At 43.1% G+C, this 24054-nt stretch overlaps 3 protein-coding genes across 5 annotated transcripts in view; 2 read left to right on the plus strand and 1 right to left on the minus strand.

Annotated features, from left to right (window-relative positions):
- ZFYVE26 (zinc finger FYVE-type containing 26) overlaps positions 1–8322 on the plus strand; it is a gene marked incomplete at its 5' end in the record, with an annotated part of 45307 nt that extends 36985 nt beyond the window's left edge. For 2 of the 3 annotated variants that reach the window (XM_084287558.1, XM_084287556.1), the window contains 8 exons: positions 488–706; positions 1618–1815; positions 2115–2317; positions 3104–3245; positions 3764–3823; positions 4138–4320; positions 5024–5068; positions 6112–8322. In XM_084287558.1, the coding sequence (XP_084143684.1) occupies positions 488–706; positions 1618–1815; positions 2115–2317; positions 3104–3245; positions 3764–3823; positions 4138–4320; positions 5024–5068; positions 6112–6321 (1260 nt within the window). In that variant the 3' untranslated portion in view covers positions 6322–8322. The remainder of the gene's footprint in view (positions 1–487; positions 707–1617; positions 1816–2114; positions 2318–3103; positions 3246–3763; positions 3824–4137; positions 4321–5023; positions 5069–6111) is intronic. The other variant, XM_084287557.1, reaches the window with a different exon arrangement.
- A 942-nt stretch (positions 8323–9264) lies between these two features.
- LOC311209700 (retinol dehydrogenase 12-like) lies at positions 9265–15528 on the minus strand. Its single transcript, XM_084287209.1, has 7 exons — positions 15424–15528; positions 15186–15304; positions 14863–15018; positions 14106–14210; positions 13454–13663; positions 12402–12591; positions 9265–10655 (listed from the first exon to the last, which is right to left on the minus strand). The coding sequence occupies exons 1-7, from the start codon at positions 15513–15515 to the stop codon at positions 10553–10555; spliced, it is 975 nt and encodes a 324-aa protein (XP_084143335.1). The 5' UTR covers positions 15516–15528; the 3' UTR covers positions 9265–10552.
- Positions 15529–15819: 291 nt separating this feature from the next.
- On the plus strand, positions 15820–23970 carry VTI1B (vesicle transport through interaction with t-SNAREs 1B). Its single transcript, XM_084287348.1, has 6 exons — positions 15820–15991; positions 18676–18734; positions 20206–20397; positions 21701–21874; positions 22823–22884; positions 23656–23970. The coding sequence occupies exons 1-6, from the start codon at positions 15877–15879 to the stop codon at positions 23750–23752; spliced, it is 699 nt and encodes a 232-aa protein (XP_084143474.1). The 5' UTR covers positions 15820–15876; the 3' UTR covers positions 23753–23970.
- The last annotated feature ends 84 nt before the right edge of the window (positions 23971–24054 follow it).

Raw genomic sequence — 24054 nt, forward strand, 5'->3', positions numbered from 1 at the left:
AAGATATTCAAAGCTGAGGTTAAAAATGTGATCTCAATTTTTCCCTTGGCAGAAAACACTACTACATAGTTAGGGGTTATTTCTGGAAGTTCTGATTAGGTACACCAAAAAAAGACTCTTAGTACTAAGTAAATACGAAATCGTAATGGTGAAAGACCTCTTACTCCTAAGTGTTCTAGGAGAATATAAAAGCCTGCTTGAATTACATTATTGAAGTAGCTGCTGGAGTGTTTTGTTTAATAAACAAGCCTCCCATCTGTCCCTGAAAACAGAGCTGTGCTAGTCATGAGAACATTCAATGTCCCTGATAGCAGAGTTTCAATCTAGTTTTTGTAAAAAGTCCTCCTAGAGACTAACACCTCCAAAGCGATGACTATTTTAAAAACAAGAACGAAAAAGCTTCAAGGCTGGGTGACAAGGTCTAATTGGAAAAAAAAAAAAAAATTCTCTTCTTAGCCATCACCTATCACTGATTCTGTTTTAACAGCAGGATGATGATTACTTTGCCACGTTGAGGGAACTTGAAGCAACATTGAGAACGAGAAGTCTCTCTCTGGAGATGATGTGTGAGGGGAAGGTCCAACACAACAGCTACTATCAGGAGTGCTTGTTCTATTTACATAGTTACGGTACTAATCTGGCAATAATAAGCTTTTACATGAGACATGATTGTATGAGAGAAGCACTGCTTCACTTGTTAAATAAGGTGAGTAATCCAGTTTGCCATCACTTAAAATTAAATTTGAAAAACAGCTTAAGAGGGCTTCAAGGCCAGTCAAGATGGTAATGAGCATCATAGAGCATTCCCTGTGTTTTTCTGCACAGTAGTTTTCCAGTGTCCTGAATGTTATCACACACTGTCCAGTGAATGACAAGAATCCAGTGACATGGAAAAATAACGTTGATCTTTATATCTTGTGTTTAATCTCTCTTCCTCATTGTGCTGAAACTGGCTTCTAGAGAAAAGGAAAAAGTTGTTTTATTTTTTTGTAGAGCCACTGTATCAACACTGCTTTATCTTTTTACTATAAAGCTGAAAATCTGCACAGAGAGAGAAGATTCTTGAATTCCAACACAGTGATGACTTTAGACAGTTCATCGCAGTGGCCTTAAGTACATGATGTATGAGGAGGGTGACAAGGAGTTTTTTCAGCTTGAAGAGAGCAGGCAAGGGAAGACCTATGTGCTGATTTCAATTACTGAGTGGGTGATTATGGACAGAATGAATTCAGGCTTATTTCACGTGCACAGTAAAAGAGGCAATGGACGCAACTTGAAGCAAGGGTAGTTCCAGCTGAATATAAGGAAAATGTGTTTTGTTTTATTTTGTTTTGCATTGAAGTGAGGATCTTTAGACTGGGAACTAGGTCCCAGAGAGGCTGCTGAATCGCCCTACTTGGTAATACTCAGAATGTGACTGGGTAGGTCTAGAGAGGTCACTCTTTGAGTGAGGGTTTGAAACACATGACCTCCAGAGATCACTTCCAACTAAATTATCTATTTATTATCTATTTATCTTATCAATTCTATGATCTCTGTCACTTGATACTATTATATAAGGAAAATCTACATGCCACGGCTGCTTTGTTTCAGGCTACTTTTCTGGTGTTTGTGTAGGAATCCCCATCAGAAGTGTTCATTGAAGGGATCTTCATTCCAAGCTATGAAAGTGGAAAACTGCATATGTTGGAGAACTTGCTGGAAACTATTGATCCAGGATTGGAGAGCTGGGGTATCTACTTGATTGCAGCCTGCAAATACTTGCAGAGGAAGAACTACTACCACATTCTGTATGAGCTACAACAGTTCATGAAGGTAAAATGAGAAATGTTGAATGCTGTCAGACTTGTGGTTATTTATTTTGCTGTAAATCTGCATGGTGGACAAGTATATTTTTGCTACTTTCCAATCCTGAAAGACAGATGGGAAGGCCTGGACTGACTGCAGCTGACCTGCTGTGTGTTTCTGTGATGGATCTGGCACATTGCAGTAGCTTAACTATTGCTTTAAAGAAAACAGAGCATTGCCTGCTTTGTGTGAACACCTTATAGAGACAAGGATTAGAGAAGGTGGTTTACTCTGATCCATCTTAGTGTTCAATATATTTCTTCTAGGATCATGTTCGTGCTGCTATGACCTGCATTAGATTTTTCACTCATGGAGCAAAGTCATACACTGAACTGGGAGGCAAACAAACATGGCTTGTAAAGATTAAGGACCATCTCAAAGTCTACCTGCAGGAGGTCTCGAGAAGTTCAGGAAGGAAAAAAATGGTATTCACATTTCGGAAGAAAATGTCTGCTGCAGATGTGTCACGGTATGTATAAACAACAAGCTAAGTTATGGGAAAGAGGAAATTTCGGCTGTTTGTATTTTCTTAATAGTTGTTTGGACTGAGTTTAGCTAACACGTACTAGGGGGCCCTGACCAAGATCTGTCCAGCTAGTTGCAAGTATAGGATTCCCATTACTTTTTCCCCTAACTACGCAGAAGATGAGCAATTATTTTTACTAAACAATCTAGTCTATCATCTACCTTTTTTCAATTTAAAGAAGAAATCAAACAAAAAAAAACATTCCATGCATAGACAGTTATATTCATCTTGCTATATTTGTTTGAATTGTAATTCAACTGTATACAAGTTACAGGCTTCAGTATTAACTGAATCCTTATGTTCAAAGAATGAAAGTGTAAATCTAGCCATTTATCTTTTGTACTTGGGCTCTTATATCTTGATTTTCTTTTTTTTTTTTCTTTCATATTTTTTAGGCTAGAAACTAAGTTAAAGTTGGGGGGAGTGGGTATAAAGAGATCAAAAAGAGAGAGCAGATACTTATTTGGGATTCAGACTTTCTGGATCACTCTTCAGAACAATGCAAATAAGGCTCACCTGCAGCTTTCATTTGCTGAGTGCACAAATCTAAAAAGAACCACATTGCTGTAGATTTGGCTACATGAAAAACAATCCAGTAGTAACTAAAATAATTACTGTTTGGAAATGCATGTCATTTTTGAAATAAATTCAAGGAAGTAGTAAGTTTATATGAACAGTAATTTACACTTTCTCTGTTTCAAAATTGAGTGTTTTGTTTTTCCTGCCTAGGCACATCAATACAGTTGATCTGCAGATGGAAGTAACTAAGTTCTTGCATCGATGTGAGATCTCAGGAACCTCTCAAATGACAGGTTCCTCCCTGCCCACTCTCTTCGGAAACAATAGCATGAAAATGGACGTTGCTTGCAAGGTACTTACTGCTATTTAGAACACAGCTTTATTTTTCATCAGCAATACTAATGTGATGTAGAAGTTGAAACATTTTATGGTTGGAGCAACATATGGTACTATTCATGGGCAAGTTACTTGTGTGTGTATACAACCTACAGTTAATGAAAAAGTAGTGTTTTTCCTCAAAGTAGCAGAGAATATCTAAGAACCTGGAGCTTCTGTGCTCAAAATTCAAACTTTCAGAGGTGGAGGATCCCTCCTGTGTTTTGAAGCATGGCAAATAATGCTGCTATTGTAACCCTTCTTAACTTCAGCCCACCTTCATCTCTAGCTTACCCAGTGTTCCATAGTGAATCAATGTGACAACAGACCCGATATTTGCTCTACTTCTTGTTGAGATGGTGTTGTTTTCTGTTTAAATAATGTGTTGTCTTCTGGACTCTAGGCAAAATCCAGAAATGCAAGCATTATTATTTAACAATATGTCACAAAAAAGGAACATGCATCCTCAAACTCATCTGATGCCTCTCTTCTCAGGTCATGTTGGAAGGCAAAAACATTGAGGAGGGATTTGGGATTGCCTTCAGAGTCCTTCAGGTATGGAAAAATCTGGTAGAACTACTACTATTACCAAAGAACCTAGTGCAAAGAACAGTAGTTTAAGCAAAAGATTTTTGCCAAAGGTCTTTCAATCCACAAAATGGAAAATCTCTTATGAGAGAGGTCACTAGTTCAAGTCTTAAACATAAGTAAGTTGCTCTTGCAACTTACTTATGTTTATATGATTCTATGCGCAAGAGCATAGTGTGGTATTTTGTCTTCAGCAGAGATTATCTCAGTCTTGTAGAGTCCCTCTGAGAAAACCTGCTGAGGATGTTTAACATGTTGCTCTGGTGTTCAACTACCTCTAGGACTTCCAGCTGGAGGCTACAGAAGTGTACAGCAAAGTGGCCAAGCAGCTGGTGAAGCAGCAAAAGTACAGTGAGATCCGGCAGCTCCTCAAGTGTGTCAGTGAGTCTGGAGTGGCAGCCAAAAATGATGGGGATAACATTATCCTAAACTGTCTAAACGAATTCAAGAACATACCTGCTGAGGTAATTCTGTTCTGTATTATGTCCCTTTTGAAGTAATGTGGGTAAATACAGTACAGGCTACAGAGAGACCATCCTGTGCTGCTCTTCTAGTAGTATCTTCAAACATTCTGGCTCTGTATTGCATGCATTGTTTAAGGGTGGGAGTGTGTATTTTCCTTCCTTAAGCTAGCTCCTTTGAGAGGAGATGATAGCCTACCCTGAACTTCCCAAATGAGAACCCACGGCAGGGAGAGAACTTTTTCCTGACAGGACCCTGCTAAATGCTCCTGACTCGGGTGGGAGGTGTTCCCTGCAGTGAAATTTCCTTTGCTAACATGGAGGATATGTGGAGATAGACCTGCTGCCTCCACTGGAAACAACTTTAAGATTCCCTTTACCTACCACAGTGTCCTTTCCATTCTTGTGAAGAAAGCAGATGTCCCCTAGCCTGACTAATAGAGCTTGGTAGAGGACAAGAGATTGATCTCTTAGTATTCTCTAGGGATACCCCACAGACAAGGCAGGTAGAAGAAAGCTGTGGTAAAGGGAGCAATTGGACTTTGTATTTTCTGTGTGTACAGTTGTGGTGGTTGGTGTCATGTAAACATCTAGCTGTGACCTCAGCAGCCCTTCCTCTTGGCAGAAGTTTGGTCCCTGAAGGAGTGAAGGCTTGCAAACAGTAATCACTCTGAATGTGAACACCTTTTTCCTTCTTTGGATACAGGATCTGGATAATCTGATCCAGGATATGGACAGTGATGAAAACAAGGTACGTATAAGCACAGTAAAGGAACTCCTTTAGCAGAAGCTGAACAGCCCAGTCTTGGTCTGAAGGCATTGTGCTCTCTTCCAGCATCTTCTCTCTCATCCTCACCCAAGTCAAAGTTTTGATGGCCACTTGTTAGATTGTAGAAATCAGTGAGTTGGTTAAGGCTGTGGTGATTGAGTGTAGAGCTGTGAGATGAAGATATCGATTGATGTTATCCTTATTAATTCGTTGACAGTCCTTGGGGCGAGAGCTAGCCATTGTAATAGTGGGAAGAAGAGTATTTCGGAGATACCTTTTAAGGTGGCCATTTCAGCTTATCATTCTTTCAGGATTATACTGTTTTTATTGTGATGGGAGTTAATAAAACTTCTCCCATTCTGTTATACACTTTTTTTCTTAGAGGAAATGAGGCCTGAACTACTTGTTTTTTGTTAGCTTAAGTACCAGCCTGCCAAGCCCCTGCAGAGTCACTCTCTGTGAACTCTGGATGCATGTTTGTAGATGAAGAGACTGTGGTTCAGAGTTGCACTGTCATAGATCCTGAGGGGCATAATTAGGAATACAATCTAAAAATTTGTGACTTCTCTGTCTTGCTCCAAGTGACAGACTCAGTGTTTTATGTGGATTGAAAAATGGGCTTTTAGATCTGCCTTTTATGCAAGATTTGGTACTGAAATATATTAGCTCTTCTAGAAGAACAATAGAAGAGCAGTACAAGAAAATGACTCTTTTATAATCTTTCTCATGGGGATATGGTAACTTAATGCACAAAATAGGATTATTAATGTTGATTCCATGGTGATACTGTAAAGGACTTTCCATAGGAGACAAACTGAGCAAAATACTTGTTATTAATCTTTTAATACTTTATTAATCTTTCACATTGGGATCTGCTCTGTGCAATATTCTGCTTCATAACATACTGCTACTGCCTTGTACAAGAAGCTTCTGAGCTAGATAATTCCAGTGAATCCTTACTTAAGCTCGTTGTGTTAGCTTGCCGTAGGTTTCTAACTGAGTTCTGCCTGCGTTTTCTGCTTCAGATCCAAGCGTACCTGATGTGCAACAAGTTGCGTTCTGCCTATCTGGTCTCGGTGAGACAGGAGAAGACCAGAGCAGTGCAGCTTGTCCAGCATGTGCGCCAGCTGGCTGAGAACAGTGGAGAAGATGTTGTGCAGGCTATCTGTACCCAGTGGCTTGCTGTGCACCAGCCCAAAATGAGAAATCGCCTTGCCCAGGGCAGTAGGAAGTAATTGACGTTTCGCCATCATGCAGAAGGGGAAGACTTCAAGACAGCTTAAAGGCATGCAGTTCACCAGTCTCTTGGTAAAAGGGAAGTCTCCTGACTTGTGTTGGTGGCAAATGGAAGCTGCTAATGTGCCTCTGGTTGAAAGGAAGGGAACTAAATTACAAGTGCCAGTATTTTGACAGTGACTACCTCAGGGTGTTTTTGGGGTATTTCTTTGATTGGGGGGGTGGGAGGGTGGCATTTTCAAACTGAACAAGCAAGATTTTAGGTTTATGGAAGAGAGCACTTGCGTTTTTTAGAAATGCACTGACCTTTATCGTATGTATTTTATTTCTAATCCAGAAAACCTGTATAGAGAGGAGAGAAAAATCTCATCAGCTCAATGTAGCCTGAAGTATAAAACTTTGTGGTTGTGGGTTTCCTGTAAAATTTTTCAAGATTGGAGAGATCTTTTACAAAGACTGAAATTTAGAGATGATTGTTTTTAAAGCCTCTATAAAAATTATTGCTACCTTCCCTCCCCCTCGTTCCCCTAGTGCAGTGTGCTCGACTTCTTTAGTTCATTTGAAAAGGTATGAACTGATTCTTCATGGCAGGATTCTGCTGACCACTTGCACTGTCTGATGTACGTAGTGCAATTGAGTCCTTACTAGGTGGATGAAGTTATATAGGGCATATCCGGCAAAGGGACTACAAATGGAAAATCCTTTTTCTTTTTTTAATTGCCTACCTCTTTCTTTGCTATGGTAATATCCAATAAAGTGTAGTGATGCAGCTTTATCACTGAGCAGATGCCAGTAAATTTCAGGTATGGCAGGAAATACGGAAAGATAGAGCTGTGGTAAAGTTCAGCAGGCACTCTGTATTCCTATCACACAGGACTTCTTGTTTTTGTTTCTTGGGAATATAATCTGTCCCTGACAGGTACAACAGAATGCTAGTCTGAATTTGTATTAAGTGGACATACCGTATAGATTGTCATGCCAGGCTTTGCTCTGGAGTGCATTAGACAGTATTCTGTGGTGCAAGGAATGGGACAGTAGCTTCTGTGCAGAATTTGTCTGTGTGGATGGGGCTTACTGTGACTAGAAACAGAATAAATTCCTAGGGTTGATTGGTTTCACGAAAGAGCACATATCTTTGTGTAATTTCTGTGTTGAAGGATGCATAAAGAAGCAGCTGCCTCTCTGTAACCATGAGCGGGACATGAGAAATGAGCAGAAGCAAGGCAGATAGCAGTAGGACCTTCTAAAAGAAACAACACACAACGTGGCCACGAGAGTTTGTTTGCCATTAGCGTGTACTTCAGCACAAGAGGTGGGAAAACTAGTTCACTTTTTTGTTAGATTGTTTTTTTTACTTTCTTCAAAAGAAACAACAGTATTTCTGAAGTGTAATATAACTGCAATATAACTTAGTACATAAAACAATTGAGACTGCTTTGTACTACCCCTGAACTCACTGTAGTGACAGAATGGGCTTCCATAGCATTGAAAGGGGCTTGCTCTATCTCCTTTGGGTGTTTCAGGAGCTGTGCTCCACTGACACTAACCACATTTAGATTTCAGAATCTCCCAATCACAGATTTGCACAATCTCATTAGTGAGCAGTACTAATGAAAGCTGCTTTTGTTTTCTTGGCCAAACTGACCTAGCTTGCCATCAGCTTGGAGCTGTTAGGCTAATCCTAAAACGTGACACTATCTATCTCTTTGACTTCTAACTCACTTCTAAATAACAAGGGGGGAGGTTCTACCGTAGATGTGCTTTCCTGTAATACCTACACTTCTGCTCAAGTTCTTTACAGCTGTATAGAGCACAGAGTGGAGTTTGTCACGCAGACCAGTCAGTTCTATACCTGCCTTTCTCCTTGACCTCTTTGCACTGTACCTTATGCACTTTATACAGTGTTTGTTGTAATTTGATGTTCTTAACCTGGAATTGTAGGGATCTATCTTTTACTGGAACTGGAATTTTGATCTTGACCAACTGCCTTGTGTCATGAATAGTGCAATTATCAGGAGGCTTTGAATTTTTGAGCTTCAGAAATGAATCGAGTACTGCCATTTAAACTTTCTATATTAATGACCAAGGATTGTTTACAATGGGAAAAAAATAGAATAAAGTGTTCTGACTGAAGGTTTCTATATATCTTCTGTTTGCTTTTTATCTCAGCATAGCTGGGACTCTTGTTCTAGATTTGTATTTTGCTTTTGGCTATGCTCAACAGATGAACCAGAAAGGGAAGAATTGTTCTGTCATGCAAAAATTTCTTTGCTGTAACGTCCTCAATATTTAGAGCAACTGGAATATCACCTCTTCAGAGGTCGTGCCAGTAGCTAGCTCAGCTTATACATGGGCTCTCACAGACTAGTAATCCTCCTCAGAGAGCTTTGCAAGGTAATGTAACTCTCTCTTACAATGCTCCCCTTAAGGCAGCTAAATGAGCTTAAGATCTCATTTTACAGATCAACCTAGAAGGTATGAGTGACTTGCCCAAGGTCAGATAGGGATAGATGCTCTATGTAATATATAGTTGCATGTCTTAGATTGAATCTACCCACAATCTGACTTCTTAAAGAAGAGCACTGACCTGCAAGGGAAAAATACATGGCCTAGGGAGGCTTTCTGCACTTTTTTTTTCCTGTTTATCCTGAAAGCCACTTTCAAGATTGGAGACTTGCACAGAGAAAGCAACCCAAGCTTGCTGTGGTAGATAACATGCCACTGCTACATTGTAGTTGTGGGAGGAAAAAAAGTCAAGCAACAGGGAGAAATGCAAAGGGACTTCAAATTGTAACCCAAACTGAGCTTTCTAAGTTAGTCAGACAGGTAGAGTTGTCACCAACACCAAGTAAACTGCTGCAACATTTCTGAAGGAAGATACATCTTCTCTTGCTGAAAAAGATGGCTTTATTTAGTTTTACTCAGAGGTAGCACAGGACTAATCTGCATGGATAGCTTCTAGACAGCATTAATCGTAAAATTAGTATTTGCTTTCCAAAACTGGCAGTTCTTCAGAGGAATGTTCATATACAGGTCCAAACACTTCTGGATTTTTTCAGACACAGAAAATAATCTTATAAGCTGGGGCACTTGTTTTCTAGCTGCTTAACTCTTTTAGAAATAATCTCTGATTATGGGTCCCATTATAGCAGTTTGCACTGGACTCCCAAGACAGTGGTCTCATGAGCATCTGGATTGACTGAGCTGCTGCCTGAACATGCAGGCTACTGTATGGTGCAACTGCTAGACAAACATACGAGTTTCAGTGCAAGTCTTATTTTTGTCCTGTAACTAAATTGACCATAATATTAAGATAGGTCCCCACTTCAGCTATTCAGCTCAAGGTAGTTTACTGTTAAAGCAATGTTAAAGTCTCAAAAACATGACTTCTTTCTCAACTCAGTTGATTTTTCATTAATTTTGCTTTTTTCTAGGTTTGTAAATCAGTTAGAGCACAGCTCAGGCTTCTGTTGTGACAACTTACTTATACCATCTCTGTTCAGTGTTTCAAAGCAGAGCTGTTAATTGTTTTGAGTAACGTAACTTGTCAATGCACAATTGCAGCCTTCCTGCAGCTTTTAACCTCCCAGTCAGCTGCATTGAGAGCTGGGTTCTCAGAAGCTATACCAACCTTCAGTTAACTTACTACAATCAAGGAGCAAGATACTTCAGGGGCTAGAGGCCAAGTTCTGACAATATGGAGAACAGCACTTAATTCCAATTAAAATCTTTACCTAATGCTTAGTACAAAAAGGCTAGCACCTGTTTCTGTGTACTTGAAAGCACATTATGTGTAACTGCCAGTAACCTGAATGCTTGTACTCCGCCATATCATATAGAACGTAAGTTTAGCATCCTACCTTTTTTTATTACTACTATGGAGGAAAAACAAAACAAAACACAAGCTTTCAATACAGGTGATCTAATCCTAAGATGATAACCTCCATTTCTAGTCTAAAGACAGAACAGCCACCTCTGGCTGTTGCGAGAGATATCAAAGGTTGCTCACTGCATTGGTGCTCTAATTCTTAGCTACAAAAGGGGAATGGTTGCTTACTAATCTCAATCCTTAAGTGCCCTATTCCAGAAGTCCCTATCAGATTGTGCCCACAGAACCAATGTGAGGGCAGCTGAAGTATCAGCATTCTTGTCTTGAGTTCTCTCAGCAGCGCTCTTCCCAGGAGCAGCATCGCTGTGCTCAGCCAGGTATACACTTGAGGTGTGCACTGCTCAGTCCCACTGGATGCCGAGGAGCTCACAGCTCACGTTCCAGAGCTTCTTTGCTGTCTCATCATCTCGACCCCATGAAGATACATATGCTGGCTGGCAATCACTGTAAGGGAAACATTTTATTTTTATTTAAATCAAAGATCTTCAGTTACAATAGCACACTGAAGTGGCTATGGTAAAGCGACGGAAGTGCTTTTGCCCATTTAACTTTGAGACTAATTGAAGGAAGGGTGGGGGAAGCTATCCAGCAAATGAGCAAGCACTCCTGCTCAGCAACTGTGAGAAACTTTTCCAGCTGGCTGGGGAAGAATCGCTCCCTATGGCACCAAGAACTGGTGAGTGAGTCTATCTCTGTCTGCTACCTTGATCTTTACAGATCTTTATATACCTGCATAGGCTCTGCTCTTCTGTGTAAGTTCTCCTTTGTACTACTAAAAGGCTATACATTTTAACCAAGCTTCTTCAGGATCACCTTTTTTTTTTTTAATCAAACTACAAAGAAGCCCCTCAAACAGTCCTTTGTTCTGAACTATTTAATCCCTCCTATTCATCCCACTATATTGCCACTGCATGAAAGGCAAAGCTGCATCTGAATACTAATACTGTAATAACCATGTATGGGTTCACATTATCCCCTTTTCCATTGTCCTCTGAACTGCAGCGCTTTTCTTCTCAGCTCCTACCCTCAGACAGAACAGTGTCTGGAAGAGGGATCACGTGTTCTCATCTGTAATGCTAGATGCTGCAAATCGCACGGAAGTTTAAGAGAACAGATGACACTTTATCTGGTGAAATCTGAGATTTCTATCCATGCTAGTGTGTTTTTTTTTTTTACAGCCCAAAATGCCCAGTCTCTGATGTTCCTGAATACTTGTAGATTCCTTTTTTAACATGTACACTTATCTTTTATATTCTCTTGCCTGGAAAGTGGAAAGACTTTGAGGCCAGTCCAAGGTAAAACCAGGCCCACATGTTAATTACTGTTAAAGTTATTCCTTTCCCAACAAATCTGTTTATGACTTTAAAATCCACCAAGGTTTTCTGTACTCCAGTACGTAAGTGCTCCACTTAATCTTCCCTGCATGACTGTCTGTCAAATGTATAAAGAGATGTTTTACATTCTGTAAGTGTGATTAAGATATGCAAACTCCCAAGTGAAGATCAAAGTTATTACAGAGACAAAGCTGGTCACTTACCATATGAGAGGAAAGCTCTGCAAAGGCTTCAATACTATCCATGTGGGGAAAAGTGGACAAGTTTTCAAAATACAGCCACTATTCCCACTGGGAAGCTGACAGATACAACTGAAGGAAGCTGTTCAAAGGGTAGTCTCCACCTCTAGGATGATGATGACTTGCACCTGAAAATCTCGCCTCCTAGCTGTGCAGCACCATCAAGCCTCTCTTCTCTCTGGGCGCACAGACCCTTTTTGCTCCAGTGGGGAAAAACAACAAAAAGAACCAGACTGGTCTGTCCAAGCTTGACTCAAGCAACCTCGTTAACTACACACTTCTGCTGCAGAGTGATTTACCTCAGTGTAAGACAGATTGTGATCAGAGCTCTAAGAACGTGACAGCCTTTCCTCCACTTCAAGTACAGCAATATTCCTAGCCCTAAAGGAACTGCTACTGTGTGATGTGTTGCACAGCTCAGGGATCCCTACCTACAGGATGTCCATTGCAACAGTTACGGAAGGGATAATGCTCTAGTATTTGTCACCTTCAGTCTTCCTGGCATGAGTTGCACCAGCCTCTTGCATAGTCCCTTCTTAATGAAGAATGTCAGTAATGCTCGTATTCTAAGGCAGCAAGGTTTCCTTCCACAGTACATCATTCCAGCTTGTACCCACCTGAAATACTGCCCAGTCACAGATTCTAGCTCCTCTGCTACTGCACAGTACACGCTGGTCTGAGCTCCTTCCCAAGGAGTCTTCAAGAAGAATGAGAATATTCTCCACAGCCACGTCATTGCAACTGAGTGCCGGACCAGCTCAGTACGGACAGAGCCAGGGTGGAGAGCGTTTGCTGTAACTTTAGTGCCTATGGCAAAAGCAAGTACAGGACAAAACAGCACGTGTCAGAGTGCCTTTAAACAAGGAGGTAACACCCTCCTCAATTCTAGCTGCAAATATTCCGTAACTTAAAGGAGTCCTGCCATGGATACAGAGAGGCAGTGAGATTCTTAGTAGGTACTGCTTGCTGGAGCACATCCCCACTCCCTTTCAAACACCGCAGTCACTTACAGGTCTTCTGTAAAACAACGTGCTGAGCAGCCTGGGTGCTCTAACAGCAGCAGTTCCCATCAGGCTTTGACAGCAATAGTTTTCTTTAACTTACTGTACTACTAATTAATGTACTACTACTAGAGAAGACACTGCTTATGTTTTAGTAAGATAAATACTAAAGTTTATGAAAAGAACTGAATAGCAAGACTGTGAATACATTGTGACTTAAGAGGTACTGTCTAGTCCTGGGCTTCTGTTTTACAGGCCTTCAGCACTAAAAGCAGCCATAGATGCCTTGGCTTTTCCATTGCAGACTGCGCTTTGACACAAGTACAACTTTTTTTTGTTTGTCAGTGGAATCTTAACAGACATAGCACAATTATCTGCTTGGACGCTGTCAGTTTTTAAGAAGCACTGAATTTAAATCCTTTCAACTGTGCCAGGCTACTGAACTCCCCTGTCCTGTTGCTGGAAAGGCAATTGGTGCATCAGGTTTCCTGGTTCCACAGACAGGAGCGTTCAGACAGGATAGTTCTTCCAAAGAACTATCGGAGACCCTGTCTCAAACAGTTTCATTTCTGCACAGCTAATTTCCAGACCTTTCTGCAATCCATGTTCCTCACCCACATAGCTCAACAACCAAGAAAAAAACTGCTCCACTCCCCTCTGTGACTTACCTTGCAGCCGCCTCGCCAGCTCCCGGGTGAAAAGCACATTGGCCAACTTGCTGTGACAGTAGGCGAGGCCACGATTGTAGCTCTTCTCACCATTGAGGTCATGGAAGCGGATTCGTCCCCCGTGATGACCCAGTGAGGACACGTTGATTATGCGGGCTGGGGCTGACTGCTTCAGGCGCTCCAGCAACAGGAAGGTTAGAAGAAAGTGACCTAGGGTTGAGAGGAAACTCAGTCTTTCTCTAAAGGGTTCCCCTCCTGGAATTTCAAAGTACTTTCAACATCTTACTTATGCATCATAGCTTAATGCTTTCCTCATTCCAGGGGAAAAGACCACCCACTGAATCAACTACTCAAGCTTTCTGGGGCCATTATGTTCTACTCCTCAGCTTCCAAAAGATGGAATGTGTATACGTGGCAAACATCCCAGGTAACATCTACAGATCCTTAAATTAAGTCCATGATAAGCAAAGCCATTGCGTTATTTTTTTTTCACAACACTTGAACCCCAAAGAAAGCAGCGTCCATCTCCAGAGCTCTACCTCTGGGCTTCCATTCCATCACAAGAAAGAAGGATGGAAACACCTGGAAGGAGAATTACCCTCTGGCATTTTGCCACAGATACCGAATGCAAACATGACTCCACAGGCCTTACCAAGATGATTGACTCCCAGGTGCATCTCAAAGCCATCAGCTGTCTTGGAGTACGGGCATAACATTACCCCAGCATTATTAATGAGGATATGGAGCTCCTTCTCCTCTGCGAGTGTAAACACATCATTAAAAAGGCGAACAATGACAGAAGACAGCCACAAGTCAGCCAAAAAATCCCCACCCATGCCTCCATTGCAGCCACATTGTCCCTGTAAAATAAAGATAATTGTCCTACCACAAATCCATTCATGGCCTCTGGCAGGCCCTGCTGCCAACCACAGCGCCCAATGTGGTACGGAGATAAGTGGGTCAGGAATTTGGCATTTGCTAAAAAGCCCCTGGTGCCAGCACAGAACCCACTTCTTGCCTGGGCACGCAGACAATAGCGGAGCGGAGCTGCCCTCCAGGAGAGGCTCCTCTTTCTGCCTTTGCCCAGAACGAAGATTGTTGCACAGTTCCAGATACAGCAATGCCAAGCACAGAACAATTCCAGATTCAGCAAACGAAATCCACATAACGAAGGGGAAGATATTTTCATGGTCACATCGGCAGCACGCAGCACTTGCGCAACGGCCTCAGCTGTACTTTGGAACCCCCTCGGGTGTCATGGACTGGAAGCCAACAGCAGTTCAGGGAACGGAGCAGGGAAGCACTGCTCCCCGGGCACACTGTGCTGCGTCCCCTTCCCTAGCTCTGAGGGGTGGCTACCAGTCACTGACAAAATATGCTCCCTGAGAAGAAGGACCCGGAGGCCTCACCTGCTAGAAAGCTGTCAGCAAACTCCCGGATGGATTTGGTGTCGGCCAAGTCCAGCTTTTTCACAACGACCTGCGGGTTCCCTGTCTCTGCCCGGATTTCGCTGGCTGCAGCTTCTCCCTTCGCTGTGTCTCTGCAAGCGATGATCACCCTCGCCCCTGCAAGGCAGAAAGAGCAGGAACAGGAGCCGAGAGGGCACCACAAGGGCCGAGAGGGCACCGCAGGCTCAGGGGCAGCAGCCGAGCACGGAGCCTCTCGCGGCACCCGAATTTGGGCTGAAACGAGTGAAAGCGAGACCCGGCGGGGCGGGGCGGGTGCCGCTCACCTCTCCGCGCCAGCTCCCGCGCCGTCTCCTTGCCGATGCCGGTGTTGGCCCCGGTGATGACGGCCGCCTTCCCCTCCAGCCGCGCGGCCGACTCGCAGCGCCCGCCCGCCACGAACCGCCTGGGGGTAGGGGGAGACACGGCCGGGAGGGAGCTGCCGGGCATGGACGGACACACGGACAGACGGACACACGGACGGACAGACGCCCCCGCCGCCCTCCCGCCCGGCCCGGCCCGTACCTGATGCGCGGCGCGGCGGCCAGCAGGAGCAGCGGGACGCCGACGGCAGCGCCCAGCGCGGCCCCCCAGCAGCTCAGCCCCGCCGCCGCCATCGCCGCCGCCGCCACCCGCCCGCACTGCCCGCCCCGCCCCGCCCCGCCCCGCCTTAACGACTACAACTCCCAGCAGGCACCGCGCGCCGCCAGGCCCCCTCGCCTCACCGGGGATGGCCGAGTTAGTGCCTGATGAATCTTCTCGCCTCAGCGCCGCCGCCCCGCCGTCTCCACCGCCGCAGTTCTCCGAGCGGCTTTTTCCGCTGGGTGAAAGCCGCGGCGGCGCCTCCCACTGTCACCTCCGCGGCGGTAACCGCGGCGCGGCGATCAGGCTCCTTAGCGGGCAGCCTCGCGGTCGCTCCGAGGCCCCCGCGGCGGCCGATGGCGGGCGGGCTGCAGGGGCGGGAGGCGGCCGCCCGCCATGGCGAGCCGCGGGGCCGCGTCCTCCGAGCACCTGGAGCGGCTGCACGACATCTTCCGCGGGCTGCACGCGGACCTCGGCGGCGCCGCGCAGCGACTGCGGCACGGAGCCGCCGGTGGGTGCTGCCGCGGGGGGCGGCCGGGCACGGGCTGGGGCTGCGGCCCCGAACGGCCCCGAGCGGCCCGGCCTCGCCTCACGGCGCCACAGCCGGGAAGGGGCAGGGGCGGGGGGCAGGGGGAGAGCCCGGGGGCTGGGCTGGGGTCGCGGCCTGTGCCGCGCTCCCGTCAGTTCCAGGAACCGGGGCTGCAAAGGGCAGGCCCTGAGCGCGGGCGGAACTTCCGCAAAATGTGGTGAAGGGCTTTCGGGGAAAGGTGCCCGGCCTTAACGCCCTGAGCGGCAGCTTCTGCCCTGCTGCCTGGCAGGAGAAAAAAAAAAAAAAAAAAGGGAAGTGGAAAATGTGGGAAGGAGTGAGGAATGGGCACACACACACTGCCCTGGGAGGCACTGCGGGATCAGGGAGCACTGCTGCGCCTGGGGAAGGCTTAAAAGGGCAGGAAATCCCTTCGGAAAGGGATTCCTGTCGGGAATCCTGATTTCCTTGTGTAAAGGAGCCCGGCCGGTCGGTGTGCTGGTACAGTGAAGCTCGGTCAGGGCTCCCTGGAGCTGAGCTGAGTTGAGCTGAGCTGTGGGCTCACACAGATTGCTTACAGGCAGCTTTTTTTCAGTGCTTGTAGGCTTTTCAACAAGCGATTGCAAACTGATGTTTAGTCATGCTATGAAATGATAACGTGCTGGGCTTATTCTTACAATTTGGTGCTGAAAAAAAATCCCAGTAATACTCTCATAAGGTACTTGTAAGGGAGTTTAAGATAAGCCAGGAATTGGCCTATCTGGTGAAGGCACTCAGCTTTCGTAATGTGCTTGGTCTGCTTCTTGACGTACTGTGTGCGAGTCTTTATTTCGCAAGCTGTCTGATCCTGAAAAAATTCACGAGCTGATAAAAGGTATTGAGGTGATTGGCAGCTTCCCACTCCAGGGAGGACAGAATGTGTCGTTCCTGGGCTGTCTGTGGGGGACTAGGAGCTTGGAAACGTTATTTCGCTACGTATAAGCAAGACGACAGATTCCCAAACCTGTTTCTGGTGGATTGAGGTAAATCATGTCAGCGCTGATGAGGAAGTGGCTAGCGTTGCTGTTGCTCAAGTGCAGTGTCTTATTAGTCCAACCGGGGGCACCCAGAGGGTAAAGTCCTGCTCTTCCAGTACTGCTCCAGGTTTCAACCAGTTTGAAATCGCACTTGTTTTAAGAGGGACCACATAAACCAGATTAGTGAAATGACCTGTGCGAAACAAAATATTGGCTTTTGGAAGTTGTTTTTGTGCCATTTGTGTCCGTGTTTTCACTTCCAAGCCAGCCACACAGGCAGTTGCATCAGCACAACTGTACGTGGCAGAAAACCAGAGCAGAAGTTGAGGAGAGACTGTTCAGGAACCTCCCAAGTCAGCATTTCCTCCTGGGTCAACTGTGGTGTGAAACTGCTCTGATAGCAGCCAGCATGGGATGTACTGGCGTTTATAATGTAGCTTGGTCTGTAATAACTCTGCTGGGTGCTACCTGAGAGCAGAGCTGCTGGTTAGGCCATGGTTTTTAACTCTCTCTCAAGTCCACTGCAGTTCAAGCCCTGGGCTTAATTGGAGCTGAAAGGGAGAGACCACGGCCTGGGGAGGTCAGGTCCATGAGCCGAGCTGTGTTAAAATGCTTTGATCACTTCAAAATTTTCTCCTATTGCTCTGTTGAGAGCTCAGTGGTTTAAAAACTGCTCCTTTTGCAGAGGGCCGTATTTACAAAAGGTGTTATCAACGGCAGGTTTTGGCTGCAGCAGTGACTTCATAATGGTGTCTATACAGTTTTGTCAAATTAGAGGAGTTTTACCAAGGTCACTGTCTGTATTTTCTGCTACTCAAAATTTTGTTTAAGACTGAATCAGTCTCTTCTGAGAGAAATGAATTAGGTTACTGCGGATTTATCAGACTTCTGACAGAACTTGGCTTAATTCTGCTGTACTGTACAGGAGTGTCCTGGTGGTGGTCTTCAGTGTTTCTGCAAAAGCTTATGAAATGTAGGTTTTTGTTCTGTTGAGACATGGAGAGTTCGAGAATTCGGCATTTATTGAGCTTGGATATTAGATATGATAGTTTGTTAACATGTACAAAATAAACGTCTTAAGAGTTTGATGTAAATATAAAACAACAATGGTGAAAGCCTCTCCACAGCACTGGACAGCAGGACCCTAGCAAAGGACTGTTTTGAACACCTGAAATGTCTAGTTTTTTGGCAGAATCAAATGCCTGATGTCATTCCAGAAGAGAGAATCATTTGGGCACTAGGCTGGGAACCTGAACCGATATCTTGATGGCGTCTTTAATGCCAGGGTACTGCAGAGTGTTGTCTTGCTGGATATGCGTGAAAATATGAAACGATGAGCTGTTTACTGACCTGTTCTCTTTGTTATCCTTTCACATTAAATGTTTGTCAACAGCCAGAAAAATAGGTGGGGTTTGAAAAGTGACTTCTTTTGTCTTCCAAAGCTAGTGGCCTGCTGGTGGAAGGGTGGTTTCTTCTCTGTTCCTCTCCCTTTCCCCAGCTTCTGAAAAGATAAGAACAGGCTGTTCCTGTCTGAGGTAACTTTTGACCCAGTGCCTCTGTAATCAGCCATTGGCGCAGCTTTGTTGCCTGTAAGATTGAGTTCTGCTGTCATTTCTCCAGTGTTTGTCTGACATGCTGCTTTTTCTTCCACAGAAGAGAAGAAAAAGCTAGTTCGAGAGTTTGATGAGAAACAGCGTGAGGCAAATGAAACGGTAAGCAAGGCTAGAATTGTGGCCTGACGGGTTACAGCACTGCTAACCTTAACAAGGACAGTACTTGCAGATTTCACCTTCTTTATGTTCATATGCAGGCAGATGAATATTGTATATTTTTTATGTTTGATTGATTTATGTGATTAACATGTGTTTGTCAAGACTGTGTGCGTGTGTGTGTATACATAGCATATCTAGAGATACAGGCAAGTGTTCGTATTTTTGCTTCTCAGCGCTCAGTTGGGTTATCTCCTTCCCTTTGTTGAACAAAGAGTGGCAGAGGTACAGTTAGAATTGCTAGAGATTGTAGGGAGGACATGTAGAGAATCTGCTGTGTGGTTTGTTTGTTTGTTTTTCCTTCTGCTGTCTTTTTTCATGTTGACTTAACCCATGTGGTCTTTCTGTGAGTCTGATGGCTAAATGTCAGGGGCCCTGACTATTTAAAACCTCTGTTGTGTGGGCCTCCTGGACAGCAGGTGGCATGGAACAGCACACACAGAAAAACAACCAAACAAAGCACAAGACTTGTCTTCTATGCAAAACGTAATAGATTAAGCTTTCTTTTCTCATTAATGTGCTATTTGTTGTTAGCAGTAGAATACCTTTTAGCTTGATGAGGGTTGTTTTCTTGTTTTGTTTTACCGCAATAGTTGCAACAGAAATCTCTGGCTTTTCCTAGGAGAATTGTTTATTGTAGGTTACAAATTTGTTTTCGCATTGGTCACTTGAGAAAGGGACCAATTCTGTACTGTGATTTGCTGTACAAAATGGTTCTTGATATATTGTCAGTACCCACATGCAGAAGGTTTTACCTTCTGCCCTTTTGGAAAAAAAAAAGTTTGAAACATATCTTAGATCTGAAAATGAGCCTCCCTTGCAGTGGAAGTAAAGCGAGTACCAATGGAAGTAGCAGACTCCTCTAAGTAAGGATGCTTTGGGGTCACAGCTGAACATTCTTTTGAGAAAGATGCTTTATTCCTCTAATTTACTGGATTTTATTGAGGTGTGTCCGTGTAGATTCTGGCTCATACAGGAGGACAGCTTTAAGTGTTGTGAATTTGTAACAACTGTCACCGAAAGCTGATGTGCAAATTCACATATCCAAAATCTCAGGGTGTACAAATCCTACCTCCAGCCTCTGCTATCCATCCTATAGATGTTTAAACAATGTGAAAGTGAAAACTGCACATTTTGAAGTTGCAGAGTGACACTTCAGAAAATACCAAGTCTTTAACTTTGGCAATGAGTTTTTTCTTGAGGCACTATATAGCTGAAAACCCATGTGGGCTGAACAGCAATAGGCAGAATGGTGCCATTGATAGTAGATGAGGGGCTTGGGATTGATAGCCCCAACCCCCAAATCACATAAAAACATGTGAATCCCTTCATCTGGTGGTAAGTTTTGAGTATAGCTGTTGATAAGAATAAATGTGATGCTTTAAAAAAATAAACACATTTTCTTTCCTTAAAGCTACGGGAAATGGAAGAAGAGTTGAAGTATGCTCCCCTGCCGTTCCGCAACCAAATGATGAGCAAAATCCGGGCGTACAGAAGAGACCTCTCCATCTTCCAGAGAGAGATTAGAAGCACAGATTTGGGGTTGGGCCCTGGAGGTCAAGGGGATATGAAATACGGAATCTTCTCCACAGAAAACGAACAGAGTGTGAGTATCAGATATAAATTGTATTGAAAACTTGTGTGATTATTTAAATGAATATTCCAGAGATGTTGCTTACAGCATTCTACTTTAATTTCTTGCATAACTCCCTGTACATCTCTTTGTGCGTAACATGAATATCTTAGGGAGGAGAAAGAACACCTAGAACTCATAAGAGAGCTGTTCTGTTCTAAAACAAAGATATTAATGTAATCAAAATGATACTCCTTGGGTACCCTGTGCCTAATGATTTACAGGATGCATTTAAACAAGAAGACTCATTAAGTGTACTGAAATACTTTATTCCCCTGCAGCAGTGAAAATACAACAGTGATGCTACTGACTTAACTGATCTTGTTTTTGTCTCCAAAAATGTATGCAAGTCCCATACACTGTAGGGGTTCTTCCACAGAGTTCCCTTTTAAGCAATTTCAGTTTAAATAATTTCCAAATAACATAAGAAGTCGTCTTCTACTTTGTACAGTGCTGATATGCTGCTACAGTGCAAGAAATACACCAGTTTACCATATCTGCTTAGATTTGTCTGAGCTAGTGAGACTGAATTTGCTTACAGTCTTCAAAGATTAATGTAATCTGTATAGAGAGTTCATGGAAGTGTTTTTTGGTTGGTTGGTTTTTGTCTGTCTGCCTTAGTTAAGGAAGGTTTAAAGGAGGCTTTTTCCTTAATGTCTTATTCTACAGAAGCAGGTATTTTTTTGCATTAGATTCCTCTTGGTTGATTCCTCTAAAATGTGAGAGCAGGATGTTAGACTTTCTGAGGCTTAAGAAAATACTCTTTGAGCTACCTTTTGACCCCAGGGTCAACAAACATTTCTTATTCTGTAGCTGAGGCAAGTGGCATGAAAAGAGTAGCTTTTCTACTTAGCAGTCCATCTGTTAGTGCTGTTTGTCTGTAATCCTTTTGGCTGTGTAAACTCTTAATCTCCCTAGCAACCAACTGCAAAGTCACAAATAAGACAATTGAGATACGAATGAAAAGTTAGCATCTGGAAAGCAGACACTGTTTTAGTGTAGATGTTATTTGATAGAAAACTGAATTATTGCATAGACAGGTTGTTTTTTTTTTTTTGTAACTAAGGGTCTTAACTCTTTAGCTGCGTATTCTCCTTTTTCAAGGTTTTACTAGATTTGACCATGACCTTACAAACATGTGAGAACCCTTTCAAAATCAACTGGGCTTCATCAGTTAACAAAAGAAGCCCAGTACAAATGGCTTGTAATTTTTTAACATGTCAGAAGCCTAATACCTCTCTTTGTGTTTAATATTTAAGTGTATATTGTTTTTCAGACTAATCTGCAGTCACAGAGGGTGCTGCTTCTCCAGGGAACAGACAGTCTGAACCGAGCCAGTCAGAGCATTGAGCGCTCGCACCAAATTGCAGCTGAGACAGATCAGATTGGCACTGATATAATTGAAGAACTTGGGGAGCAGCGAGAGCAACTGGAACGCACCAAGAGCAGAGTAAGTGGAGAAACCGTGGGTGTTGTGCTATAAAAGCCTGATGTTAGATGCTTAGTGGGAATTGTGTACTAGGAATTACACTTGGAGACCCCCCAGATGTGGTAGTCCAGTTAGCTGACATTTTGGGCTGCCCCATTGTTGTGCTGTGCTCCTAAAAGCAAAATAATTACTGTTTATGGGCCCAAAGCATGTCTGTTACTTTGTCTGTACAAGACCAGGTGATTAGACCTATATACTGCTGCTTGAAAAATTTAGCATTACTTTAAAAAATTACTGATCTTAAAAAATTTTAGAGAATTGCCCACCGTATAAAGCTTAATATTAAAGGTTTAGATTTGGGAGATAATTAGTAAGTTCCTTTAATTAAATTAAATAGAAGCAGCTAACACTAACCTTCCAAGATTTGTCGGCTAGCTAGGGCAACAATTCATTTCTGAGCATCATAAAGCTGAAATGGATTATCTATTAACAGTTCAGTGCTCAGATGCATTGGGTCACGCAGACCTGTCAGTGCAACGTTTCTTTTCTTTGCTAGAATAATGGCATTTCAAACAGGTCTAGAAATGCACTATGGGAGTACATGTTAATACCAGAAGACAATGATATTGACAACTCAAATAATGAAATTAAATGTAATAAAATGAGCTAATACCACCAACTTTCCAATAATTTTAAATTAGGTAGAGGAGTAGGAAGTGATCCTAAATTGCATATAAATTTTGCATGTATCTAAAGAAATGTATACCTGAAAGTCTTTATTTCTGCTTTATTAAGGACACAACTCTTCAACCTGTATTGTGCTTGGAGAACAGTGTTGTCTCTGAATTTTGAGAATACGTGGTTAGCTTTGAACCCAGTATTAATTACATTAAACACCAGCTTCTTGCATGTGAATCTTCAGTCGTTGTAAACTTGTTTAACTGGCAAATAACTTTTGTTTCTTCTTAGTTGGTGAATACAAGTGAAAACTTGAGCAAGAGTCGTAAGATTCTGCGTTCCATGTCCAGGAGGTGAGTAGAGTAGCATGACTGACGTAGAACTGCGCAGTACTCAGCAGGTAGTGGTGTTGCTTGCCAGTTTACAGCCAAAAAAAACAACAACCGAATGACCCACAGTGTCAGCGGAACGGCAGGGAGGTTTTAGGAAATGCGTAAATGGAACATGTGTCCTTGTGAAGATCTAATTAGTGTTTTCTCCTCTCCGGTAATTATTCCAGTAACGGAGTGCAGTGTAGGTGAGTGAACACTACTGAATCTGTGCTGCTCATTTAAGATAGTGCATGGGTAATCACACATAACCATCATGCATGACAAAGTGTAGCAAAGGGGAGGGATTTTGACATAAGCAAGTTAGAGTGAATTGCTGTTGGTAACTTTTAGTGAAATTCAGTTATTCAGGTTGGAAGAAGTTGTGGCATTAAGTGCTATAGCTGCCTGATGACACAGACAAATCCGTTTAGCCCACACCAATGCCCTAGCATAGCTAGACTGTCATATCAGAAACTCTGAACTTGATTCTATGCTATTTTTGATGGCTAAAATGCATTTACAGTTTCTTAATTATGTGGTTTAATTATTCTTATAAATCAGTTCGTGGAATATAATATTTAAACTTGAGTAGGAAACCAGTGAGTTTGCCTCTTCTTGCTTTTTAACTGCTATTCAAAATAGTACTTTTTGATGTAGCAGAAACAGGGATTATACTTACGGAAGGTAAGAATCTGCTTTCATAATCAAGAAAAAGAACCACCTTGGATTTTTTTTTTCCTATTTTAACTCTAGGGTAGCCACTAATAAGTTGTTGCTGTCAATCATCATCATCTTGGAACTAGCCATCCTAGGAGGAGTGGTCTACTACAAGTTCTTTCGCAGCAGATGAATCTTCATGACTGAGATGAGTTGTTCCACTGCTGAGGAATGGGATGGGATGTCTTTCCTTTAACTGTCTGAGGACTGAACTGTCTCACGGGACAAGCATGTTCAACTGAAACTGTACTGACAGTTGAAAGACAGTGAATGGAAGTAAAGGAAAATGCAGAGACAGCCTTGAACTACCGGTGAGATTATAAGAAGGTAATAAATATTTTATTGTCTCAATATGTATATACTTAACTAAATGAATAAATCTTGGAATGTAATACAGTAGCCACTGATCAAGTGGAAAAGCTAGTTTATTTAAAA

Source organism: Netta rufina (genome assembly GCF_964035555.1).
Source record: "Netta rufina genome assembly, chromosome: 5".
Taxonomy (NCBI): domain Eukaryota; kingdom Metazoa; phylum Chordata; class Aves; order Anseriformes; family Anatidae; genus Netta; species Netta rufina.